This window comes from Tinamus guttatus, unplaced genomic scaffold, assembly GCF_059628265.1.
Source record: "Tinamus guttatus ecotype Peru unplaced genomic scaffold, ASM5962826v1 Tinamus_guttatus_pri_ptg000368l, whole genome shotgun sequence".
NCBI classification, from domain to species: Eukaryota; Metazoa; Chordata; class Aves; order Tinamiformes; family Tinamidae; genus Tinamus; species Tinamus guttatus.
Window position 1 is genome coordinate 1,738,745 of NW_028288902.1, and position 25,891 is coordinate 1,764,635.

General features: G+C 36.1%; 1 protein-coding gene across 1 annotated transcript; it reads left to right on the forward strand.

Annotated features, from left to right (window-relative positions):
* The first annotated feature begins 489 nt into the window (after positions 1 to 489).
* On the forward strand, positions 490 to 15,611 carry RPAP3 (RNA polymerase II associated protein 3). Its single transcript, XM_010228020.2, has 16 exons — positions 490 to 689; positions 1,426 to 1,566; positions 1,989 to 2,111; positions 2,612 to 2,739; positions 3,495 to 3,616; positions 3,969 to 4,039; positions 5,022 to 5,153; positions 6,032 to 6,159; positions 7,965 to 8,086; positions 8,780 to 8,850; positions 8,986 to 9,102; positions 10,986 to 11,206; positions 12,394 to 12,589; positions 13,184 to 13,281; positions 14,030 to 14,130; positions 15,112 to 15,611. Exons 1-16 carry the CDS (start codon positions 537 to 539, stop codon positions 15,204 to 15,206), a joined length of 2,019 nt encoding a protein of 672 aa, XP_010226322.2. The 5' UTR covers positions 490 to 536; the 3' UTR covers positions 15,207 to 15,611.
* Positions 15,612 to 25,891: the final 10,280 nt, after the last annotated feature.

Below are 25,891 nucleotides of genomic sequence, written 5' to 3' on the forward strand. Positions count from 1 at the left end.
CTGACTTCGTAATAAAACTTCTCATGCATTTACTCTGTCTGCTAAAATATAAGTGCATGCATATTTGAATGCACTTTGTAGGTGCATAAAATTATTCGGGACGGGTGATTTGTCAGGTGTCTTCTTTCTATCAAGATACAAAGCAGCACCTATATTTTAGTCTGTGTTGTAGTTGAAACTAAAATGTTAATTTGTTATGTCTTGTGGGAAACTGCAGAAATTTGCTTGAATTATGGTCCCCTTGTTATCATCTTCAGGATTGTTGTTGACTTCATTAGGTCTTATAGCTCACACTTAAAACTGGAAGTATGATGTATTTTATTTGAATACTGTAGGTTCTTGTGATGTTTTCAGAGACATTTAATTTGTTTCTTTTTCGTCTTTTGCTGTTTAATGGTTTTTACTTGTGTAGTTGGGAATTCTGACATGCGTGTAAATTAAGTCAATTTTCTTCAATTTGAAGAGTATAGTTTCCTTCGGTTCCATACTTATAGTTCTCACTAGAGAGTTTTTTCCCTGAAATTTCACAGATTACAATGACTTCACCAAATAAAGCATTGGAGCTACAACTGCAAATTAAGCAAAATGCTGAAGAGCTGCAGGATTTTATGAGAGAATTAGAGAGCTGGGAAAAAGATATTAAGCAGGTGGATTCTGAACTACGGAAGCAAAGTGGTGTCCCAGAAGAGGTAAAATCACAAGTCCAGTGTGAATATTAACACAGTGACATGAGTGTCATGACAGTGTTTCTAATAGTTGCTTGCTTGCTTGCTTGTTTCCTTTTCCCTCATGTAATGATTTAGAATGATGCAGATGTAGAAACATACTCATTTTGCAAGTGTTTTATTTGAGATAGCCCAGTTTACTTCAGCAAAATTACATGTATTGACATAAAATACCTGCATAGGTCATATGAGCTAAGGGAGCTGTTTGGTTGCTCTTGATCCAGGATTTCTCATAACTGCTTCGCCAACGGAGCGGTGGCACAAGCAGCTTATGAGCTGATGGATCCTTGAGGTCAATACATTTTTAAACAGTTACAGGTAGATCTAGGAATATTTCCTTCTGCAGCTTCAGTGTTGCTTATTTATTGCTGACTTGAATATATTAATCATATTGCATGGTGATGTTTTTACTGGTTTTGTAGAACTCAGAACCACTTTTTTGTTAGGGTTTCTAAAATAAAATTAACATTTAAAGAATGAACTTTGACTCACTTATTTTAAAACTTACAACTCTGGTTCATGCAGGAAAAAATATTTTTCTTTGTAAATATTTGAAAACTCGAAGTTGCCAAAGATCTTTGCAGATGATGGCAAAGAACTGTTTTGAGCTTGCAGGAATGATGCATCTCTCAGTCAGTCTTCTGCAAAATAAGCAGCTTTTATGCCTCTCCTTTATAATAAATTACCACTTTCAATTTAGAATTTACCACCAATTAGAAATGAGTCTTTTAAGAAAAAGAAGAAAAACAAAACCAAAGTCCCTTCTAAGAAAACTACTGAGGAAAACAAGAAAAACAAGATCAAGTCCTACGATTATGAAGCATGGGGAAAACTAGATGTGGTGAGTCAGAATATCTGCTTGTTGCCTTTGTTGTTGGGTCCCCAGTTGGTTTTATTTTAATTTGGATTTTGTCTAAATTAAGCTTGCAGCAATAAAACATCAATATCTTATTGTGTTGGATACTGTGTAAACATAGAAAATTGCTTTTTCTCAAAAGTTATGTGTTAAATGCTCAAAAGTTGAGCTATATTGCTATCTAAGTTAACAATACGTCCATCAAAAGGTTATAATTCTAGTACAGTGTGACAGGACACACCAAGCAATATTGGAGGATGCATCCTTGTAGAATTTTTCTCAATGAGAATTCTTTAAGTAGTAGACATTTTTAAAGATGCACTACTTATTCTCATAAAGTCCTGCTTCATTTATTTTATATTGTTAAGCTATAGCAAAAATAATAGTTTATTTTATTCTAATTTAAGGATAAAATACTCGAAGAACTTGATAAAGAAGATAGTACTCATGAGTCCTTATCTGCAGAATCAGACTCTGAAGAAGATGGCATTCGTATAGATGCAGAAAAGGCTCTTGCGGAGAAGGAAAAGGTTATCACTTTATAAACATTCCTTATTTACAAAATAGAATTTAAACAAACCTTTTTAATTGATTTTAAAAACTGTCAACTGAGACAGCACTTCTGGTGGGAGGATTGTGCCTGTTCTTCTGATTCTTTGTCTATTTTATTACCTTTTTTTAAAGTATAAAGTTCTTGACTATCCCAGATTGCTAAATCTAGTTGCAAAAAAAGCAGGCCTACAGTTCCGGAAAGATCCTGAAAATAAGGTGATATTAAATCCTTTTTATTGCATAAGTGGTGAAAAAATATTTAATATGGGATGTTTAAAGTATTTAGGTTAAAAGAAACATTTCGAGGTAAAGCAGTGCTTCGTGAGAGATATTAAATGAGAACATGAGCATTCTAAAATTTAAGGCTTGGATTTTTTTCTTTGTTTTGTTGGTGGATTTTTTTTTTTTAGCCTAAAAATAATGACATATTAGTATACACTAACTTATTAAAATGACATATCTTTTTTAATATTCACAGGGTAATAAGTACTTTAAACAAGGAAATTTTGATGAAGCAATAAAATGCTATACTCGAGGGATGCATTCTGATCCTTACAACCCAGTATTGCCCACAAACAGAGCATCTGCCTTTTACAGAATGAAAAAGTAAGATACGTATTATTACATCTTTAATATTTTCTTTTTTGAAATACTGCATTGCTTCAGATTTAGTTTTGTCTTTGTCTTGATTATCTTATTAATAATCATGCTGTAATATGAAAGTGTATGTAGGTAATGGCCACAAACTGAAACTCCAAAAGTTCCACAGGAACTTAAGGAAAAAATTCTTAACGGTGAGAGTGACAGAGCACTGGAACAGGCTGCCCAGAGAGGTTGTGGAGTCTCCTTCTCTGGAGATCTTCCAAACCCGCTTGCATGCAGTCCTGTGCCATGTGCTCTAGGTGACCCTGTGTGTGCAGGGAGGTTGGACTAGATGATCTCTAGAGGTCCCTTCCAACCTTAAGCATTCTATGATTCAGGACTGCAGTCGCAGAGTGCTTTGCAGTTTCAAACTAAAATTGAGTTTGCCAGGGTAAAGAATCTAGTAGTTTCTCTTTTTTTTTTTTCCATTTTCATGCCAGAATTTTAATATCTCTGTTATTAATTATATAAGAGATGGAAAAGAGAAATAGAGAAAAATCACTGTGTAATTTGCTCTTTACATTCTGTTAGCACTGTTTCTAAGGCTTTAATTTCTTTCGGGAGGGGAAAAGGGTATGATGTAGTTGGTTAAATGTAAGTTGGTTAAGTTATGAAGCATGCAAAATTTCTGCTTTGGAGAAAATTTGTAAAACTTTGGGTTAGGCTAACTTGCTGAAGTTTGAGGTTTTTTCAAGCTGACTCATTCACATTATTTATAGATATTCTGTTGCAGAATCTGATTGCAATTTAGCACTTGCTCTAGATAAAAATTACACAAAGGCTTATTCCAGAAGAGGAGCTGCTCGCTTCGCTTTGAAAAATCTTCAAGGAGCTAAAGAAGGTGGGTCTCATACATTTGCTATATTACATACAATTTAATCATATATCTACTTGATTAAAGTTTATTTGGTGCAGGAATTTATTTTCCATTTTCTATAAACAAAGAAATAAAATAACAGATTTCATGTTTCTGATAAGGTAAAATTCAAGAAGAATGTCCAAAAGATTACTGTATCTCTAGACAGCTCTGGAATAAATCAGCTTCAAATGTCTTGGAACAATACATTCTTTGTAATATCTCCAATTCTTTATGCACTCCACAAAATGGCTATTTCAATGGATACTTGTATTTTATGTTCCATTACCTAACCTCTAATTTACACCTGAAACACAGTTTTCTGATCTTCTTATAGATTATGAAAAAGTTTTAGAACTGGATGCCAACAACTTTGATGCAAAAAATGAGCTGAAGAAAATTTACCAGGTAATAAGAGTAATAGTTGCTTACATAAGTTAATACACAGTATTCAATTCGTATCTTTATCAACTTATAGCAAAAATGGAATTCAGCAAAATCAATCGAGATTTTTCTTGCATTTGAAGTTTACTGAGACCAAGTTCTGTAATTTGTTTTAGTTAAGCTGGCATGTATGCATATGTTGGTGGAATGATAGGTTTGCAGACTAAAAGCAGATGTGGGCACCCATGCTGACCTCCCTCCGGCCCTTACCCTGTTTTTTTTTTATTTATTTTTTTTCCCTTCAAATGTTTTTTCTACCTCCTGTATCGTGTTTTTTTTTTTTTTTTTTTTTTTTCTCTCTCTGGTCATGCTAAGCATTCAAATACAAACTGCAGGGTCTCACTGCACATGTGATAACGTGTATATTCTCTTGGACACTAATTAATGCCAACTGTTAGCATGCTTGTAGTTCCACTGATTCTTATGGCATGCTAAGCCGGAGCATGGTTTAAGCCTCGCAGAACATCATAGCCTGCTGCAAGTCTGAGAATGCTGATTGCAATGACTTTAGTAGCCTGTACTAGGAGACAAATAGCATTAACATATGAACATTCTTATACTTTAACTGTTGTTTTGAAAAGCTGGAGGAAGTGTCTTTTTCTTGCCCAAAAGGAAGACCCAAAATCATTAATAACTTTTTTTTTTTTTTTTTTTTTTTAATTTTAAACTGCAATGTACAGGCAGTTGCATGGGTCATTTTGCATTGTTCTTCAGAAATTGTGTACTTTGTCTTTATGTGCTGTCCTGATTCACAGTCCTTCATAGGTATGCATCTTCACAGACAGCTAGAATGATTTCTTCGATTGCACTCATTAGAACAAAAGCACTTCTATTTAAGATGGTTAGGAGATTTCTACAACTTAAAAGTTTATCATTTATATGTTCTAAAAAGTATACCTGAGCAAGGGAAATGAATGTTGAGAAATGATGCTTTGTCATTTTGTAGGCTTTATCATCAAAAGACAGTTCAGAACAGAAAGAGATTGAAGACGCAGTCCAACCTGAATCATCAGATAAAGAGAAGCAGCACATTGAAGAGCAGCAGCTCAAGCAGAAGGCTGTTACAGAAAAGGATCTGGTAAGCCACAGCTTTCATTAGAATAGAAGTAATGAAGAAAAGTAGTGTATTGCACTATTGGCTATGCAAATATATAAACTAAACTTGAAACATCCCTGAACTTCATGCAGCATATTTGGCACGCCCTTAATTCATTCCCATTTTCTGAGTTCCCGTTTTTCTGTTTAGAATCTTCTGGAACAACATTATGCAAGGTATCTTTTACAGCACTATTGGTACGCAGTAAATTTCACATAGATGGTAAGCTAAGAAAATCAGGAGCTATATTTTGCAAAGATGCTATTTCTTCAGTATTACATGCACCTTGACCCCTGCTTGTCCAACTAGACTTGTGCGCTATTTTTTTACCATTTCAAACATCTGATTAAGACAGTATAAGATAAAGCTATGTACTTCAAGAGAGAAAGGAAAATCAGTGTTTGATAAATCATTTTGTGACCAGATAACATCTCAAAATGGCATTATTTAAAATTTTATCCATAGAGTATTGAGGATTTGTTTGGCCCTTTCTTTTGGTTTAGGCCTGTTTTTGTTTGTTTTTAGAATTGCTTGTGTTGCTTAACTGACCACTGAGTGGCTTATACTACACTTGAACACTGAAGAAAAAATCGTATCTATAGCCTACCTTCTATTTTTTTGCTATATGTATTATTTTTCCTTCAAGTACTAGAATAAGAATTCAGCTTTGCTTTTTGTGGTCTACAAAAGAGTATAGATATGAAAAAACACATTATATATACCTACTCTGATATGGTGATTGTATATGAGCCATCATCTTCATTGGCAGAGTTCACAGTGATCTTGTCTACTAACAAGATGAGTAAAGCAAATTACACTGAATCTTTTTCAGTGATTTTTTTTTTTGTCTACCATAACAGGGTAATGCTTATTTCAAAGAAGGAAAGTATGAAGCTGCAATAGAATGTTACACACGTGGTATAGCAGCAGATGGCACCAATGCACTTCTGCCAGCTAACAGAGCTATGGCCTATTTGAAGATTCAAAAGTAAGTAATATCACACATACGATGCTATTTCTTTTGTTGCTGTGAATTAGAAGCAATGGGTTTTCAGTGAAGACCAGTTACTGTAACTTGCATTAATTTTTAATAGAATACAATATAGAAAGAGACATGATGAAAGAAATAAGAGAAATAAGTGTATATCTTGAACTGTAAGTTTTAGGAAAAAAATGTGTAAAGAATGAAATGGTAATGGTCTGAAGATGTAGTGAAAAATAACTTTCCTAAAGTTTGAGATTTTTTTTTTTTATTTCCCTCTTCCACATACACACATTTCTCTCTGTGAGTGAAGTTCTAGTTCCTCAAAGGGCGTGCCTAAAGCTATGTATTTTTGACAATTATAAAAAACAGTCAACTGCTAAATGCCATGCCATATAAAGAAATGGATAACTTCTTATTTCAGATTTTTCTGAAAACAGATATCTTTTAAAATATTTTTTTCTTTAATTCCAGTGCGTATTTATTTTGCTAATTTTCAGTTAGACTTTACTCAAATAATCCAGTAAAAGTAGTGATGTACTCCATGAGAGAAATTCCACATGATCATTTTTGAAACCTCTGAAATCTTGTTTCAACTACCTGAGAACTATATAACAATTTAAATCTTTTAAACTGACAATATGGGAAGCAGGAGCAATCTGGGAAGCTCAACACTATATTCGTCATCTGTTTTAGCATGCTGTAGCTGGATATCCGTGAAGGCCATACATTCACCTCAAATTTCAAGATTATAAAATATGTTGCACAGGTAGAATTTTTCTATCACAGTACTTTAGTATTGAAGCAATAAGAGAATGTCATAATGCAAGTAATGTTGCCTAAGAAACAGAATCAGAGGAAATTTTACTTTGATTGAATGACCAAGCAAGAAAATTGATTCTGTGAGATAATCGCTGTATCATGAGTCTTTACACTTTGAAGAGAACATGAATATAAAATGCAGCAGAAGCTCATTGGTATTCTTAAAAACCTCCAGAACTGATCAGAGCTGCAAAAATACTTAGTTCTTAAATTTATTAATAGACCGAAGGAGGAGAGAAGAGGAATGAAAGAAAATAACATGTCCATAGTGAAATCATGATCAAATATAACTGGAATGAGGATATTTGATCCTACATTGAGAGCAAATGGTATTAATTCAGGCATATGCTGAATTTGACTATAAATATTTCAGAATGAGAAATCAAAGAAATTCAGACCTAGAGAATTATTTTTGAATGTCCTTGATTTTCCTCTCTTATTTTGATCGTTTGTAATGGTAATTCTAGTTTTCAAAAGTACAAAGCTATGATGCTTACTTTCATTTTAAGGTTGCTTAACATCTAAAGTGGAATTGGCTCTGACAGATTTTAAGGACCCTTATTTTCTCAGAGGAAGTAAATTTCTGTAAAACCTCAAGAGAGGTGGCAGTGTGTTATGACATACCAAATGAATTGTCTGAGATCTGGGGAGTGGAGGAATTGTAATGTGTGTTCCTCCCAGCCTAGAAGATGGTTTCGATAGCTTCTGTAGTCAAAGTTCTGGTAAAATGTCTTGGAAGACTTGAGAAATAGCCTTTTTCCTGAATTAAACCTATAACCTATAATTAGGCATTTTGACATAATCAAACTATTTATATTGGGATATGTCATTAGAAAGGTCAAGATGTTTAGCACTTTAAGTCTTGGGTCTTCCGTTTTTAACTCGTATTTTTAATGTTTTGAGTAGCACTGTTTTTTCAATTGAAACTTCTTTTCGATTGAAGCTTGTTTTGAAAGTACTTATTAATTTTGTACTATTCTTCTGCTGAGATATGAAGAGGCTGAAGACGACTGTACACAAGCTCTGCTGTTAGATGCCTCCTATTCTAAAGCTTTTGCTAGAAGGGGAGCTGCCAGAGTTGCTCTTGGAAAACTAAGAGAAGCTGTGGAAGGTAAGTCTGGGTTAGCATTAGGGCCTGAATAAGAGGTGCTTTTATTACCTTCTTGTAGCAATTAAATCAGTTGCTGACTAACTGAGGTTGTTAGTGCAAAATTTCAGAATGAGTGGAGGGTATTCTTGTTTTTTAATAATAGAATAGGTATTATGGAACCTCTGTGTTAGTATCCATGTGGTAGGAAGACAGTTTTGTGTGTAATTATATGTGCATAACAGAGAGATTTCCAAAACCATGCAATTTATTCATCAAAATTATTATTTGGCATTTATGCTAATCCAGTGTTAGGATTACCTATAAAAGAAGCTTGGAAAAACTGGGGATGAGGAAACACATAGGCTAGGCACTGAAACAGACCTTAATTCTTGTACTAGTCTGAAATTGTGTATGAAACATATTTCATGATTAAAGAATTATTTATTGCAGACTAAATCAAAAAACATTTTGCTATTTTTTTGCTATTTTTTTTGCTATTGCTGCAAGACAAAGTCTGGGCTAAGTGGGTGTCTGTGGCTCTTCATAAGTAATAAGAAATAGTTTAAAAATATGTTTAAAATTAGATTGCAATATAAATCTTGGGTGACAGCATATATTAGACTTATGAGAAGAAAACATGAAGTTTAAAGAATGTTTAAGAACTTCTTAACATCAGTTGAAATGTACAGTTTCATATGTTAATTTCTCACTCAGATTTTGAAGCTGTTCTCAAGTTGGAACCTGGCAATAAGCAAGCAACAAACGAACTTGCTAAAATAAGGAATGTACGTATACTCGTGATTATTTTGTTTTTCTAAGCTTATACTAATAGTATGTTTTATTCTTTATTAAGTAAATTTTAATGCATATTATAACCATTCCTGAAATTTTCTGAAAAACTGTTCATTCTTTTTTTTAAGGAATTATCTGAGAAGGAGCAGTGGACTCATCAAAAATATCCTGAAACACTGGTAAAGGAAAATGAAATACAAAATATAGTGAAAGTCATTGATGATCCATCACTCCTGAAATCAACAGTAAGTAGTTTTCTGTTGTACTGAATATAGAGAATGAAGGAAGAAATGTATTTTTAAAGTTAAAATCTAATTTTTGTTTATTTGTGTGACTGCCTACTGATATGTATGTTTTACATGTGGAAAAAAAAAAACCCCAAGGTTTAAAGATAGGGCTAATCAGTGTTTTTTTGAGACTGTAACTTCTGCATTTCTATATGTCTGTAACAGTGAATACAGTAGCCATGGTGTAAATACGCAGCCTTCACTGCTGCTCAGGAAACAAGGTATTTGCCTGTGTACTAGTGATGTGGAATGGGGAGGCAGTACCTGGGTCCACAGCTGCCAGGCAAGATGAGAGTTAAAAGTCAGTTGACTGCAGAGTTAGGAAAGCTCTGAGTAAAATCCCTTTCTGCTAAGCTGGATTTCTCTAGTAGATTTAGTGATAACAAGACATGTTGCCTGTCCCTATTCTCATACTTTGGTGTCACGCTAAGCTACCTCACTTACCTTGAGCCTGCATTTTCATCCACGTAATATGTCGATTAACTGGCCAATGGTTCAGGAGGAGTGTTATTTTAGGAGTGTGAATTACTTGAGGTACTGGTCAAATTAATGAGTTATAAGATACTGCTTAGTATATTGCCATAGTATCAGCTTTATTTATGCAGTAGGCTGCCCATTTTAGTATACTTATTTTGTACATTCAGAAGCAAGTTCTTCTGTAAATATAAAGTGTGTTCACTTCTGTAAATATAAAGTGTATTCGTGCAGAATACTGTAGTGTTCTACTCTTCTATATTTAGCTCTGTTATGTATTTACTTCAAATGGATAGTTTGGTGGAAAAGTTAGGATTATTTTAATACTGGCTTTTAAGCATATTACATGTTAGATGAAAGAGCTTTTAAAACCTGAATTTATTATAGCGAAAATACTATAGAAAATTAAATTCAGTTCTCAGTTTGATTGCTAATTTAATTGGAGATACTAGGCTGCTTTTCAAGTGTAATTCTGTTAAGGTTGGACTCTACGCTTTATTGTCCAGCGATTGGAGAGAGTGCTGTAATTTTCAGTCTCTCTTACCCAGTGTCCCAGTTCTCGTACAATGATGGGATGGGATGTTTTGGACATAAATTATGTACATAAATAAAATTGTGAACTGCTGCAGAGGCTAAATTATCACATGCAACTGTGCTAGCTGGACAGAGAAATCTGCCACATCAAGACATCTAAATTGTTGAATATGTTTAATTGTGTATATTTGCAGAGCAATATACACTACATTTTATGTTCAGTTAATGAAATTCCCAAGTAAAGTGATAAATTCGTTTTCTTACTAAGCGATGCCTTCTCTTCAGTATTGCAAAGGTGGTGTTTGGCAGTGTTTAAAAGCTCAAGCATTTTAGCTGCATAGAGTGTCCTTCACTGGTGGAATTAGTTGCCTTGGGAATGTAACTCGGTCAACCAGTAAGACTGAATTACAAACATTTATCAATTCAAAATGTGAGTTGCCAATTCCTGTGTAGTTAGATATCTTCTTAGCCAAAATGCAAAGATTGATGAAGGCCATTACTCAAAATATACATTACTCCTTGCCCATTCATCTCTTTTAGGGGAAAAAAAAAAAAAAAAGATATTTCATTACTGGAAAGGAGGAATGCGGATTCCGAGATCTTATACGGGATGAGGCAAGAAAATGATCATAGAGCACTTTCCATAGAATGTGTTAAGAGTTTTCTTTTTTGACTTTTATTTTAAAGCAAAGCGTCTTCCATGTGCACAAACTCAGGTGAACCTGGTTATCATGAAATTGCTGTTTAGTTTTAAACACAGCCCTTTTTCAACGGGTTTTATATACATGGATGTAAAGGCTGTACATGTGACACTAGGTATATGTTCTGTTTAGAAGCCTTTGAGAAGAATAGTCATTGAAGAAGTTGATGATGATGATGACGACATACAAAATAGTGATTTTCCCAGCACTTCTTCTTTAGTCAATAATTGGAGGGATTCTACAAGTATTGAAACAACTGAGAAGCTAAGTGAAGATGATCGCTTTACTTCACTGGACATTCCAAAAGCAAAGCAATTGAAAATAGAAGAAATCAGTGATAGCCAAACAATACAGTAAGTATAAAAATTCCAGTTATTTTTGAGAGGTAAATGTAGTTGAAATCTTCATTTTATAAATTTCTACATGTGATATTAGAACATATTTTGAAAAAATTGATTTACAAAAGGAAATATTTAAAAAGCCTTGCACATCTACCTCTTTGATGTAGTGTTTGAAACAAATATGAGCTGTTTGGATGGAAAACTGCTTACCATGAATAGTTTTGACCATACATTCCAAATATAAAGAAATTTGCAGTGTTTTCATATTTTTCATATGGTCTTTCTTTTATTTATTCTTCACATTTGTGGGTTTTTTGTTGTTTGTTTAAAAAAAAAACACATATTCTAGATTCTTAAGCAGAGCTTAAACATGTTCTTTACACACCAGTTCTGTGAGATGAAAGACATAAAGATGACAATGTCACTTACTACTCTCTCCTCTACTGAGTGGGAAGCCATTAACTGGCTGACTCAGGGTTCCTGATGGTGACTGTGTTATCTAGAAATAACCAAGTGTGGCTGAGTGACTATGCTGAGCTAAAGAAGCTGACTTTTTCCCAAGTGCTGCAGCACTTGGGAAATGTTTGTGTGCACCAGCCTTGTCTCATTGTGTTAATAGTAGATGCTCTGTGTGACAATTAATGAGTTTCTGTGAGAATTCCTTCCTTGCACTCCCCTTTCTCAATTCAGAGGGATTTAGTGTGAAGTGCTGAAGACAAAAGTATATTTTATAGCCATTCTATGACTTCTGAAAAATAAATGAACTTCAGTGACAAATTAGAGAGCAATAAAGAGCTCCATTGTAATCAATGTTGAAAACTGTTCATCTGATGTTATTGTTTTACATTATGAAATTGCAGAAAAACTAGTGATTTTGTTTGTTTGTTTTTGTAGCTGTATATGGTAAAAATTTGTACCATAATATATAGCTATTTCCAGAAACAAAGTAGAGCCAGACTGAGGATATTTATCAGTGTATGCATATTTCTTTTTAAGAAAAGATACATTAGCTATAAGGTTTTTCATAGTTTGAAGAGTTTTGTAGTTTCTTTTTAAAATGCCTGCTTGGGCAAAACTACTACCAATGCTTCAAAAATTATTGTATTTTAGATTTTTTCCAAATAGTTACTGTTACAGTTATGTCAGTGTAAAATTCCATAGGTGTTTCCTGGATTATGAATTTCCAAATCTCTCTTCAGGCTTCCCAGCAGTGTGAAAGGAATTTCATCAATTATATATCCATCTTTGTCTATGACAAAGAAGGTAGAAAAGGAAGTCAAAACATCAACTCGATCTGTGTCTCCAGTCCCTGTTATTCCTTCAAATTCTTTCCAGCTCGAGACTGATTTCAGAAAATTGAAAGAATGTCCAGAAAAAATGTACATGTATCTGAAGGTATGAAACATGTAGTATTAATCCTAACTGGTACTGAAGAACATCATGAATGACTGAAAAGGGGAATTGCATTTAAGTTGCATGACTTAACTGGTGGCAAATATTAAGTAGTTTGATCCACATTTGAATGGTCCTGCTCTTTTGGTCTCTGCAAAGGGGATTCCTGTCTCCCAAACCTTAGCCCCAGTTCCAAAAATGGTTAAATACCTTAGAAGCCATGTTAAATTCTGTTTTTTTTTCAGATGAATACTTCTATGTTAGTTAGACATGGCAGCATTCTTACCTCTCTGGGCTGCACACATACCTGAGGCACATCAGTCTACTTAATGTATATTTGGCAAAAGATAGATTTTTTGAGAAGTTAACTTGGCAATCCTTTTGCCAATCCCTCCATGCCCCCCCAGAATAAAATTTATTTATATTCAATATAATCTAGGTTCCATGTCAAGTAGTACAGCAATAATTTGTTCTTCTTTTCTGATATCGTGCACTTCCAGTATCGCCCAAGGGATTATAAAAACTCATTTGTAATTGTAATCATGACTCAGCTATGTTTGCCTTTAACATCTTTTTTTTCTTCTATTTCTTCCAAAGCAAATAAAACCTTCATTTTATCCAAAGCTGTTCCAGAAGTCCTTAGATCCAGATTTATTTAACGAGATACTAAAAATTCTACATGATTACTACATTGAGTAAGTTCAGTTTCTCCTTTGCTGTATAGACGTTTACATTGCTTGTTGATGTTCTGCTCAGTTCTTTCCCATTCCCCCAGTCATTGGAATGATTCAGCTGTTCTTATTAAGAAATTAAAGTTACCTTGAAAAACTGGATTGAAGTGTAAAGAGGTGTAAAAAAGGGATTTACTGTACGTTATTGACTTTAATTCATAGCATTGGTAACTGAGTATTAGCTAATATGAAACACAGGTAGTACCTGCTTATTGGTGCCTAAAAGATTGTAAAATGAAATTACAGTCTTGAAACTTTCTTTACGTATAAAAGTTACAGCAAGTCTGTAGTGGGTGCTTGTTATTGAGATTTCTTTAAGCATAGATGATATGTTCTCTGTCTCTCTGTCTCTCTGTCTCTCTCTCTCTCTCTCTCTCTCTCTCTCTCTCTCTCTCTCTCCCTCTCTCCGTGCTTGCACACACAGACACACACATATACACTCTCTACTTCCTACCAAAGTGTAGAAAAATTGCAAACTTATGATTAAATGTTTACAACACACTTTGATAACTATTTTGTGCCTAGCACCAATCATTTTACAATGCTTGCATACTGATGTGTAGGTGTTTGGCTTTTCACTGAAAAGCGGTCAGGACATCTTGCAAGGAAGAAAGTGTTTTAATTTGATATTCCTGAAATCTTTAATCTTGCTTGCAACTACTGAATCTTTCTACTCAACAGTAGTTATTTTTCTGTATCTAATAATCTTTAGGAAAGAGGAGCCGTCACTCATCCTTGAAATCCTCCAGAGGCTATCTGAATTAAAAAGATTTGATATGGCAGTAATGTTTATGTCGGGCTCAGAGAAGAAAAGTAAGTAGTTCAGTAGCATTTTTTTAAACTTTGATTATGATGCTATCAAATCTAGCAAGGGATATGTAAAATGAAGTGCTACTCTTACTAGGGGTGTTACTGTTTGAAGATGTGCGAATGCCCTAGTGGAAGCTAGATGTGCTTTATTTTCTTTCCATCTTCATAGATATGCTACTGTTTATTAAATCATCAGTAACAGAGAACATTAAACAATTTAATCAAGTCCGCTGTGTTCTTCCCACATCACCACCACTTAATTGCCTCTTTCACGAAGGTACGAAATTGGTTAGTTCCAGCTTACCTACAAAATAAATTGCAGCAAAAATAACAAAGATGTCTCCAAACCACTCAGCCTATTTTCCACCATCCTCTTGAAGCATCGGTTAAATAAGTTGGCAGTTCAAGTTGACTTTAGCTTGAGTGTCTGGTTGATAGAAGTGTGTGTTTGTATTTAGTAAACCGAACAGACTATTTATCAGTGAGAGAATTAAAAGTAAAGATTTCTGTGGGACCTGTATACATCCGTTTCATTAATAATCATAAGGCCTCTACATAACACATTTTTAATCTCTTTAGATTAAAATATCATGTTTGACAGTAAAATAAGTGCAGATAAATTCTACCTATGAATGTTATGTGGCATTCAAACCATAATCCTCTGCAGCTTTTCTGTTACCTGCCGTTAAGATTTTTATTCTGTGTTTAATGGGATAGTGCCAAAATAGTAAACAAAATCTGTTTATGTTGTCAGGATTACGTACCTGTTTAAGAAAATGTTGTTAGGCAGCTCTGTTTATCCAAACAGAGAGGAATCTTCATCTTACTTTTTTTTTTTTTCATTTTATCAAGGGCGGTAGTTCAAATTACCATATTTCAGCTATAATCCAACCCTTCCTCTTACTGAGGAAAGAGTTGGACTAATTTAACCTAAGTCTGTGAGTCACAAAAATAACACTTAATGTTGGACTTCTATTGTTACAGTTGCACAAGTGCTGTTCAGTCATTTGAACCACATGGGGTTGAAAGATCCTTCTGTTGAAGAATTGGAGAAGAAATACGGAGTTTTCTCTTATTGAGGATGCTGACATTACATCTGTAATTTGCTCTATTTCCAAATTTATTTCATATGGAAATCGTCTGAAGGAGTCTGTGCAGACTGGAATTCTGTTGCTTTTGTATAAGTAATGAAACTCTTATACTTGATTTAGCCAAGTGGCAAGTGCCTGGAGATACGATGACTAAACTGGGCAGGTACGTTTGCTTTCCAACTCCTGCAGCAGGATGGATCTACGTTGTCTTCAGTGGACTCAGTTTGTTGAAAAACTGCTGGAGTGGATTGGCATTCGGGATTGAGCCTGTAGGTCGAGATCTTTATTAAAGAAGAAAAAACAATATTTATAAATGTCTTTAAGAATCAAATTTACTTGGTGTCCATTACAAAGCTGCTTTTTATTTTAGAAAATAAACGTTGAATTCAAAAAGCAGAATTGTCAGAAAGTATCTAATCAAAGTACTAAATCACTTCTCTCTAAAGACACAGGTCATCAGAACATAAAATATGCTGAGGAAACCTGAGGTATGTTGGCCAAAATATTACACAGTTCCTTTACCTGAGTTTTTCTACCGTTTATCCAAAAGTCAGATTTTGGTATTAATGGCTAAGATGTTCCTGTGAGCATAAACTGTAGTTTCAGAATAGAAGGAAGAAAAATACTATGAAATTAAAAGGCAGAGGGAAATGGAAGTATTCTGTATTCTTTGGGCAGTACTTTTTAAATCATCTGATCAAATTTATCCGGAGTCAGTGGTTAAATAGATACTCAGAGAAGTTTCAAAGTATTAAATAACCTGAAATACATAGATGAGAAAAAAAATAGAGGCTTCATAAGCTCTTACCTGTTCACATGTTTAGAAGGAAAGCATAGCACTTGCCAACGTAATGTTTAAAAAGTAGTATCCTACTAAGCTTCAAAAAAATTTGTTGGTATGTTGGTCTCTAGACCTGACCTTATCTTTTAATCTATTCTTATCTCTTCTTTTTATTTATTATGTCAGATTGCTTTCACCTTGATTCAGTCTTTGTGCCTTCCTACTGCTTTTCCTACTATTGAAGCTTTCTGGCATTAATGCATTTGTTTTCACATTGTGCTTTTTTTTTTTTTTTTTTTCTTCTCCAGAGGACTAGTGCAACAGTTAATACTTGAAAAGATCCCAAACTTCCAGCATGGATTAGTGGGAATAGGAGTGAATGTTATCTGTGTAGTTGTTTTTTGAAATATAACTTCAGACTTTCCCAGCTGTGTAATGCTCTAGTTCAAATACAGTCTGAAAACACGTAGCCGAGCTTTGTCCTCAGAAGGGTCTGAGTTTTAACTGACATGAGTCTAGGTCACTTAAGTAACTTTGAATTAGGTCTAGAAATAAGTGATAGAGCAATAACCACTGTTATGAGGGAAATGGAAGAATCTTTGTAGAACACTGCTTGTTGGTTGCCTACAACATGAATTGTTATTCCTAAATGTGTCTCGTTACTTGATAAAAAGCTATTTTTCCCTTCATTGTAAAGCACTTCTGAAAACATATGAATGGTTTTGCTGCATCTAATAGATGTGAATAAAAAGTCATTATCAAAAGAATTTTATATACCTGTATAAATACAGATGTCCTCTAAAGGGCAGTTATGCCTGTCATTTCAGCTCTTTAGTAGCCTTCAAACACAGATATACTTGTCTAGGGTTATGTTAATGGAGCATTGGGTATCTTATCAAGAACAGTTTCCTGAAGGCTGTTGGTAAAGAGCAGGTGATTGCAATATGGGCCCCTAAAACTAAAAACATGAGATGATAGAAGAAACGTTGAAAACTGTAGGCCAAGATTCACAGCTCCATCCATCCTGCTGTGCTTTTACTGAGCACAAGCTGCTGCATTCTGCTCCCACTCTTACTTTTATGTAGAGTCCTCCTGAGTGTTTGTACATGAGGTGGGCTGGTTGAAAGGAAGCTGTTCCTTCAAGTAAAATTTAGGAATGTTGGTGAATGGATCTCTTTAATGTTTCTATTGAATTTAGGACACCAAGGCTTATCTCACATACTGTACTGTGCTGTGACTTACTGTTTATACTTCTGAATGCAGTATCTGCTGGAACAAAGTCCTTGATTATTTTTCCATGCCTAAAAACAATGCAAGGTGGGCAGCAACATGACACAAGCATTCAGAGAGCTGCAAGCTTAATTTGTTCCAGGAGATGGCAGTATTTTTTTTCCCTTCTAAAAATCAGAATTGCTGAATTGAAGAGCTTAATAAAACATGGAAAAAAATCATAGATATGTAGATCTGAAGTAGATCAAAACAAAAAATTTATTTTTGAGGGGAGAAAGGAAGGTATGTATTTATTTGTTTAATCCAGTACCTTTTCCATAGTGTTTCTGTTGTGATAGGGGAGGAAAAGGCTAAGGTAAATAGTACAAGGCAGTTAAACTGTATGGAGTACCTTATGGCCTGCTATACCATGACATTCAAGTTGACAGAAACCTTAGTTCAGACTCTCTGTAGTGACTATTTCAGACCTGAGTTTTGCATACCCAGTGTCTTGGGTAGTTGACACAACCAGTGAGCTTTGAAAGACTGGTGATTAAGTATATGTGCTCCCTTTTGCTAGGTTTGTTCACATTTGACTAATACTTTACCAGTTGTTCACTCATCATATGTCAGTTGCAGGTGATTAGCAATTAATACTGATGAGAGAAAAAAAATAGAAATCATTTTTAATTTCAATTTTGCCTTCCAGGACCTCCAATCTCCATATTGGCTATTTATTTTATTACTTAGGTGGTTGTTAGTGACAATCTTGATGCAGTTGATCCTAGCACATATTTCTGCAGGGCAACTTACAGCTTTCTGCTTTGATAATGGATTTTTTATTACTATTTTTGATAACTGCATTTGTTCCATAATACTTTCATCAAGGCCATATTTCTCTGTTTCACTTATGAGAATGACCTATAATAGTCAGACTTGCACTAATATAAACTTCATCTATAACTTTTTTATTATTTTTATTATATTATTTCTTGAGCAGTTTATGCCATTTACTGTGGAAGGCATAAATTTTTGAGTTTTACTTGGAGTTCTTTAGAGTTAAAAATCAGTGGTGTTGACTCTGGTTGATAAGATGTTGTTCTTGATCTTTTCCCACTCCTCTCAACCTTTTAAAAGCAGATCATTTTAAGTTACTGGCATTTTGAAAATGCCTAAAAACTAATGCTACTTCTTTTCAGGCTGCTTCAGCCAAGTTTCAACACTTTATAGTGAAGCTGTTTGGACCCAAATAATCTGTAAGCATCTAGTTTAAAGAAGTTTCTAATCCATTCCTTTCTTTTGCTAGGCAGAGATCTCATTCCTTTGAGGATACAAATGTAACTACTTGCAGTTGCCTTCATTAGTGGAGACTGAAACCATGAAACAGTTCATTCATAACACCATCATCTGTGAGTTGTTTTCCCTCCTTGTTGTGTACCTAACACTTTACTTTGTCTTTTCTTCTAATGCAAGTGTAGTTAGAACAATTTCTTCCTACTCCTGTTGAATGTTTTGTTTTCTGGTTCTGATGCTGTATTTGGTCATTGCTCATATGCATTCTTAAATAATCTGTTCTAGTTTCTGTTATCTACATGTTTTCCTTTTCTGAGGTCAGTGCAGAGCTCTTTGGTCTCATTAGACCCTTCTCACACCTGCTACCCTTCCTTTGCATAGTTTAAGCTTGTTGTAAAGATAGTATTTCTTTGGGGACTGCCAGCTCCTGAACTTTTTCCTTTAGATTTGGCTCTCAAAAAACTTACCTTCCAATGTAGGTAAGCAGGTGTAATAAGTCTTCAAAGCTTGTGTTTGGGCTCTGTGGTGTCTAGGCTGCTGAAATCTCACGAGAGCAGCTTGAAATCAGTCCTCCATCAGTGTCTTAATGGGCTAAATTAAAAGCTAAGAATTTGGGCTATAGAATACCCTGAGAATCCTCTTTTCCCTTCTCCCTCCTTCTCCACCTCAGTGCTCTGTGATGGCAATAGTAACAAAGAGCAAAGGGGTCTGTGCCTGTTTTATGCCACCACATTTCTTCCTTTGGTAAAATAATGCTCTTCTAAAAACAACATGAAAGACCTTAATAAAAGTATTTTTATAGATCTGCATGTTTGTGGACTCTCATTTCTGTCCAAGTAAAACCTCCCTAGTAGCCTTTTTTCTTAGCAAATCTTTCAAATCTTAGCAAGTCTTAGTTAAATGTTTCTTTTTTTTTTTCTGTCTCAGGTCTTACTGAACTGATAATGTGCTGAATTATACATGTTTAATTCCTTTGGTAACTCCTTCAACCCATATTTCCAAAGCTTGTGCAGTTTGGAGGGCAAAATTACCCTGCAAAATCCGTTGTTATTTATGAAGATCAATGGCAAAGGAGGAAAGTAGCCTCTCCACTTAGGAATACATCCTAAGTTTGAATCTGGTCTTTGTTTAATGCAAGCAGTTGCAAGTCTGCTGAAAGCCCTGGAATTGCGTTAGTGGTTAATCTGAATTTGTCTGCTTAGAAAAATACAACAAGAAATAAAAAATGCCATGCATTTTTTTCATTTTTATGACATCTCAAGCATATAGTCCAGCCTGATTGCAGCAGTGAAGTTGTGTACGTTTTATGCATCTGTCTTTTCCTTTTTGTCCTATTTCACATAAACCATTTCCATCAGGTCTTTCTCCTTACATCTATCACCTTGTGCTGAATTCCTCTATGAATTTCAGTATTCCTTTTTTTCTGTGGCCTTTCTGTTTTCCATCAGGTTCAAAACATTTTCCACTGCTTGCCTTCTCCTGTAATTAGTAACAAGGAGTTGAGCCTCTAAAATTGTCTTTTGAAGCTTCTCCTTCAGCTTTCTAAAAATTCCTGCTCAGAACTTTGTTTCTAAAAGATTCGTTCAACAGCCCTACTTCTTTAGAGTCCATATCATAGGAATATTTTTTTCTGGTGTCTGGCTTTATAAATTGATGCATAAAGACCGAGGGAAATCTCAATCTCTTTTTGTCTTTTTTTTTTTTCCCTACTGAAATTGAAGTTCAAGTGGAATCTGTTGTTTTCTAAATACCGTCAGAAAGTAATGCTTGCTTTTCGGATTTCTTTTCTCTTCAGACTTTTTGATCTGTCTCCCAACAGCTGTTTTATTAGTGGAGTTTATGGTGACAGGTTAAATAGTAAGTTTGATTTCTTCCTTCTTTTTAGGAAGTGAACCTTCTGGTATGAAGTGAACCATTAGGTGCAAATGCTGACTAGACTAACAATTGAATATGTGAAAGTCTTCCTGGCTCTGGTGCCTGATGAGATTAAAAAAAAAAAAAAAAAAAAAAAAAAACACTGAATGTTTAAGTAGCAGTGTAGTGTTTCAATAAGAATGGTAAAAATCTTTATTAAAACACAGTGAAAGAGGGACAAAGTATATATTGTTGATATGCATGTCTGAAAGACTTCGTTTCCAGAATAATTCTATTTTATAAATACAATAAGAATTTTAGCAAACAGTTCTAATATGAATTTTTTAGGACCTAGGAACTGAATAATCTCTTCAGCCTTTTTTAGGCCCTCTTTAAATTTGTTTTAATAGCTTCGGGTAGCTTTTCTCTCTGTTACTTTTTGTCCTTGTCTTTGCCCTTCCATGCTTTTGCCTGTGATGTGCCAGGTCTACATGAGGCCAGCAGCACTAAGGGCAATTTCCAGCAGTCAGAGTTCCCATTATCAGTTTCTGTCAAAACAGCTCTGCTAGCTCAAAAGCAAAACAGAGATGTGCCCTGATCAGGATTCCCACGCACCGCATATAAAACACCAGCAAGTGTTCAGCTCTATTCCTGCATGGCTTCTTCCAGACCTAATGGAAATGGGAAACCACAGTACTGTGCAGCTGTGGATTAGCAAGGCTTCTCTCTCCAGCGATGGTAGCACCAGTGCAAAATAACATCGTACAGATCACCTTGAAAACCTGCAGAGTGACTGCAGGTCTTGTTTGCTGGTATTCAGCTACTGGGGATAATGATGCAGGACTCTCTCTGTTTTAAGACTCTCAAACCTTAAAGCCCGAGAAAGGAAGTTTGTTTATCACCCTAAATTACCTAATATATAAAGCATAGTTTATTATTATTATTATTATTATTCTTTGTTCCCTTTTCCTTCCCCTGCTGGTTCCCTCCAGGCTAATTCTTCAGCCTGCCTGTACTCTCTCTCCTTGCTGATACCTGGCTGATGTAGCCCATGCACCTGTCAGAGCAAGAGCTAAGAGCCGTTTTGAACAAGGCAAATTAAACCAGAGCACTAGACCAAAGCAATATTTGGAGGCCCCTCAGTGTGTGCCACCTCCCTGTGCACAGGATTCTTCCAGGTACGGTACTTCATGCCAACTAAGTTCAAAATTTAACAAGAGGGGCATTTCCAAACTGATGATCATCTGTTGAGAGGCTGCCCAAGATGCAAGGCAGCAGTAGGTGCCCGTATCCCTCTGAGCCTCAGGAAGCAGCAGCTACGTTGCCTGTGCCTTGAGGCTACAGCCTGCTGGGTCCAGCTTTATTGCAGACCTCAGAGATGCGGGGCCTAATCAGCATGTGGGAAAGGAAGCCGAAGGAAAACAAGCCAGTGAAATGGGTGATGGGATTGTGCCTCTCCATGATTTATTTTGTAATGAGTTGTTCCATGTTGAAAATTGCTCTGCTTGTATGCATAATTCCACACCTCAGGCAGAGTGCTCTGTGGTATTAGCTGGTGTTGCAAGATGAGGATTTGTGGGGGCTTGTTTTCAGAATTATTGGTAAGATGTGGCTGTGCTGATTTTTTTTTTTTTCTTCTGGCAACAGGAGAATTTTTGTTCCTGTGACTGTTAGGATCACAAAGGAGCAAAGCAGGTTTAATACTGTCTGAAAGTAATGCAGAAAATTGAAAAGACATCAGCAAAGACTGTCTCTCCTTCAACAGTAATTGGCCATGTCAACCTCCTGACTACAAAACATTTCTCAAAGATATAATTGGAAGTATTATTTTTTTTTCTAATTGAAAACACTTTTTGTCACCCCAGTATCTCAGTGGAGTTTTTCGTTTGTTTTTGAGAAAAGAGAAAAAAAAAATGTTTCTATGCATCTTTTATGACCTAGAATGTTCACAAAGCACATGATTTCCTTCAGGAACTATCTTTTTCAAACAATTGTGCCTGAAGTTAAACTGAGCTGTAGCTCCTTTATTGTTTCTTTGTAGGTTCTTATAAATACTCTCTTCCATGGAGAAAAGAGAACAAAAAAACTTCCCTTAACTACTCTTTCTCATAATTACTCTCTCCTTTTGTCACCTGCCCCTGCTTCTACCTCCTGGATGCTGTTTCGTGTTGGAGCTCTGCCCTGTGTTCCCTGCTTAGCCAAGCTGCTGTCTTGGTCTGTCCAGCTGTCTTCCTGAATAGCAGGAAGGCTGGTCCCGTGTTCAGAGGATGCTGATCTTGAATAAAGGTGCTTCCTCACTCCCCTCCGGAGCTTGGAGCCCAGTACGACCAAGGCTCCTGCTGACTCCCATATCCCCAGCTGGTTCTTCCTTGTTAGAGAATAGCAGATCCTGGAGAGCAGCGCGCTGCTCAGCCCACCTAGCACCTGTGTCAGGGAGTTATCCCTGGCACGTCCAGGAGGCTTGGCTACCTGTGTCCCTCCGTGTTGCCCTTGCAGCAGATGAAGGGAGGTTGAAGGCCCTTGTAAGAATGAGAGGCTGTGGCACAGAGACCTTAAGTTGTTTAAGGAATAGATACCTATTGCAGACCTTGTGTTTCTTTTTATGCAAGCCCGGGTTTTAAGTTAGGTTTTCACTTAGACCTCTACCTCTCAGAAGGATAAACATGATCAAAACTCTTCCAAACTGAAGCTGGGAGGGGATCAAGTGGATGAGAAGTTTCTGCCATGCCACTGTGCTTAAACCAATCTCTTTTGCATTCCCTTACTCAAGCACTGTTATTACCATCTAAACCAGTTATTACCACTGTTATTACATATTACAACACTGTTATTACCGTCTATTACCAGTGGTGGTGGAGTCCTTCCTGCACTTGGAGAACTTTGCACTTGAGTCTTTCAGAGATAACTAGAGCTGCCAGGGTGTAAAGATGAGATTCAGAAGAAGCAAGATCTCTTCACTGGCAGAAAAAGGTAAAAATATCTTCCCCTGGCAGGGAAGGCAACTCTCGGTCTGAAGGAGACTTGCTACAGAGGGAGGTTCCCTGCACCTCTAGAGGGCAGGAGATTCTTGTAGGAGTCAGATGAGAACAGAATATTAGGAAAGGAAACATTAGAGCACTTTTACTTTCAGGTTATGAATAAGAATACTAGCCATTGAAGATTATATTTGATGAAATTTGCATGAAATACCCTTTTCCACTCCTAATTGTAGAGCTGGAATACTGATTCAAGAATATCCACAGACTGTTTTTGTGAAGGGAAAGCTATGAACTATATCTGATTTGTTTAATTTATTTGACAAGCTTTAAGTCTGGAGGGCAAAAAAAAAAAAATGCTGGCAGAGGAAGAGAGCTCAAAGCCCTTATTTTCAAATGAATTATTTCTGCTAGCAAAGGCAACCTGTGGCTCTTCAATTATTTCAGTCCCAACCTGATGTTTGTTTCTTATCACCAAGCCCTGGATCATCTGACCTGTCATACAGAATTGTGGTTGCTTTTTCCGATTCCACATAATGCTAAAAATGAGAAGCTGGATTCCTCCCCTTGCTCCGATAGCCTAGCAACAAGGTGTGTTTTGACAGGAAGTTTTGGAGCTGCACAAATTAGCCTTGAAATCCGGTATCGGTGGCAAAATGATCGCAAGTGACAGCTAAGGGCATGAACTGGACGTAGTTCTTCCTGACCAAAGCTTTTTTGGGGACTCTTGCTATTTAAAAATAGTAGATTAAGCCTGTTAGGCAAGCAGGGAAAGTATAAAAGCCCAGCATAAACAGATAGATAGAAAGAGACAGTGGTAGCTAAACCTTGGCTTGGGGGCAGTTTTTCTTCACTGAAATGACTCACTGGCACTATTCATCCTCTAAGGAAATGTAAAAGTTAAAACTGAACCATTGCCTTCTGCTCTGACTGGAAAAGCAAAACTTGCCACAACATATTGCTTCTTCTATACTTACTTATCCCTGAATAGTTGAGATGCCATCCTAGCTGACACAAGGATTCATTAGCTTAGGAAGTTTAAAATTTGTATATTCAGTATAGGTAAGTAGGTTTTATTGACTGTACTAGGCCTCCTGGATCTCGATTGAATATAGTCATACAAACATTCTCGTCTTAAAGAAGCAGTAGCAAAATTGCAAAATGAAGCAATCAAAAGGTTCAAAATGCCGGTTATGCCTGGAGTGACACTTTTGGTTAGCCCATATATGTATTTTTCATACCCTAGTATGATTTTTAATTATATCCTACACTCAGTTCCTCAAATTGTATTTATCCTTCTCTAGTCAGTGCATTTTTGAAAGTCTATTACTTTTTTCCAGAGAGATTTATGATGTCTGTACTTAGCAGTCACGAGGACAGCCTGTCACTTCTGCAGCACAGTTTGTGCTTTTAAACTTTTCATAAAATGGGCATGAAAAGAAAAAATCTAACAATGAGTTGCAGCTGCAGGGAGGAAAGTAAAATGAGATGAAGCAGCTCCAGTTCAGCTGGTTGTTAAAAAATTAATGACACCATCAATGACACTCACAGGCATGGATGCGCTATTTTCATTATTTTAATAATAATTTTCTACATCCTGGCTAGTTGTCACCAGAGAAGAAAAATACCACTATGACAGACAGGCTTACCTATATGTATGCTGGTTTAGCTGGACTTCATGCCATGTATTTGCTTTACGTTGGACCGGCTGGGAAGGAAATATCACTATAAAACCTATATTGTCATGATTTTTTTTTTTTTTTTTTTTGGTGCTTTGCTGTTAGGGACCTGCTTCATTTTTTTTTCCCAGTTCATTTCTGTTGTTGCTGCTTGTCTTATTTTTCTTTTCTCTTATTCATAAGTGCTAATTAACTGTGCCTATGAGCCGTAACAATTTCCTAGTGTGGCAGCCGTCGGCTTTCTAAAAGCACTTGAGGAGACACGGAAAGAGCAGCTTCCAGCTGAGCCGAGCGCGGCACATCCTCGTGGCCGCGCAGAGGGAGAGGGAGGCTCCGTTTAAGGGCCTCTGGGACACCTGCTCACGCAGCGCACCTAAAGGCAGCCTGGAATCACCCAAGCAATGAGTGCGTCAGTGCTCAGCAGCTGCAGTAGTAGCAGCAAGGCAGGTCAGTGTCTTTGTGGGAGCTTGCTGAAGTTGTGCAGACCTGGGTTCCTGATGTCGTGTTTGGGTTTCGCCTGAAAAAATTATCCTTTTGTGAGGAGAAGAGAAAGAATAGCTGAGGACAGGGGGGAAGTAGGATATTCAAGTGCTGCAGGAACATGCATTTTAGTGTAATTGGAGAGAAAAGGTTCTTTCTGGGAAAGGGCTGAATGCGAGGAATGGGCTGCTGTGCTACCTAAACACTAATAGTGTACAGGATGAATCCTCATTTCCACCCCTGCTTCCTTTTGCAGACATAATCCAAAGCAAAAATAGCATTCTGCTTTTCGGAGGTTTTGTATTCTGTAACACAGTAACCAAATAATGGCACCTGGAAGAAATCAACTCATTCACATTGTTTCCCACGTCAGACTGCCTTTACGGTGTTAATATAAGTATG

Excerpts from the sequence above, each read along its gene's own strand:
- RPAP3 (XM_010228020.2), top strand. The coding sequence starts at position 537 with ATGACTTCACCAAATAAAGCATTGGAGCTACAACTGCAAATTAAGCAA. Across the intron at positions 2,740-3,494 it reads GCCTTTTACAGAATGAAAAA|ATATTCTGTTGCAGAATCTG; the intron begins GTAAGATACGTA and ends CATTATTTATAG. Across the intron at positions 11,207-12,393 it reads AGTGATAGCCAAACAATACA|GCTTCCCAGCAGTGTGAAAG; the intron begins GTAAGTATAAAA and ends ATCTCTCTTCAG.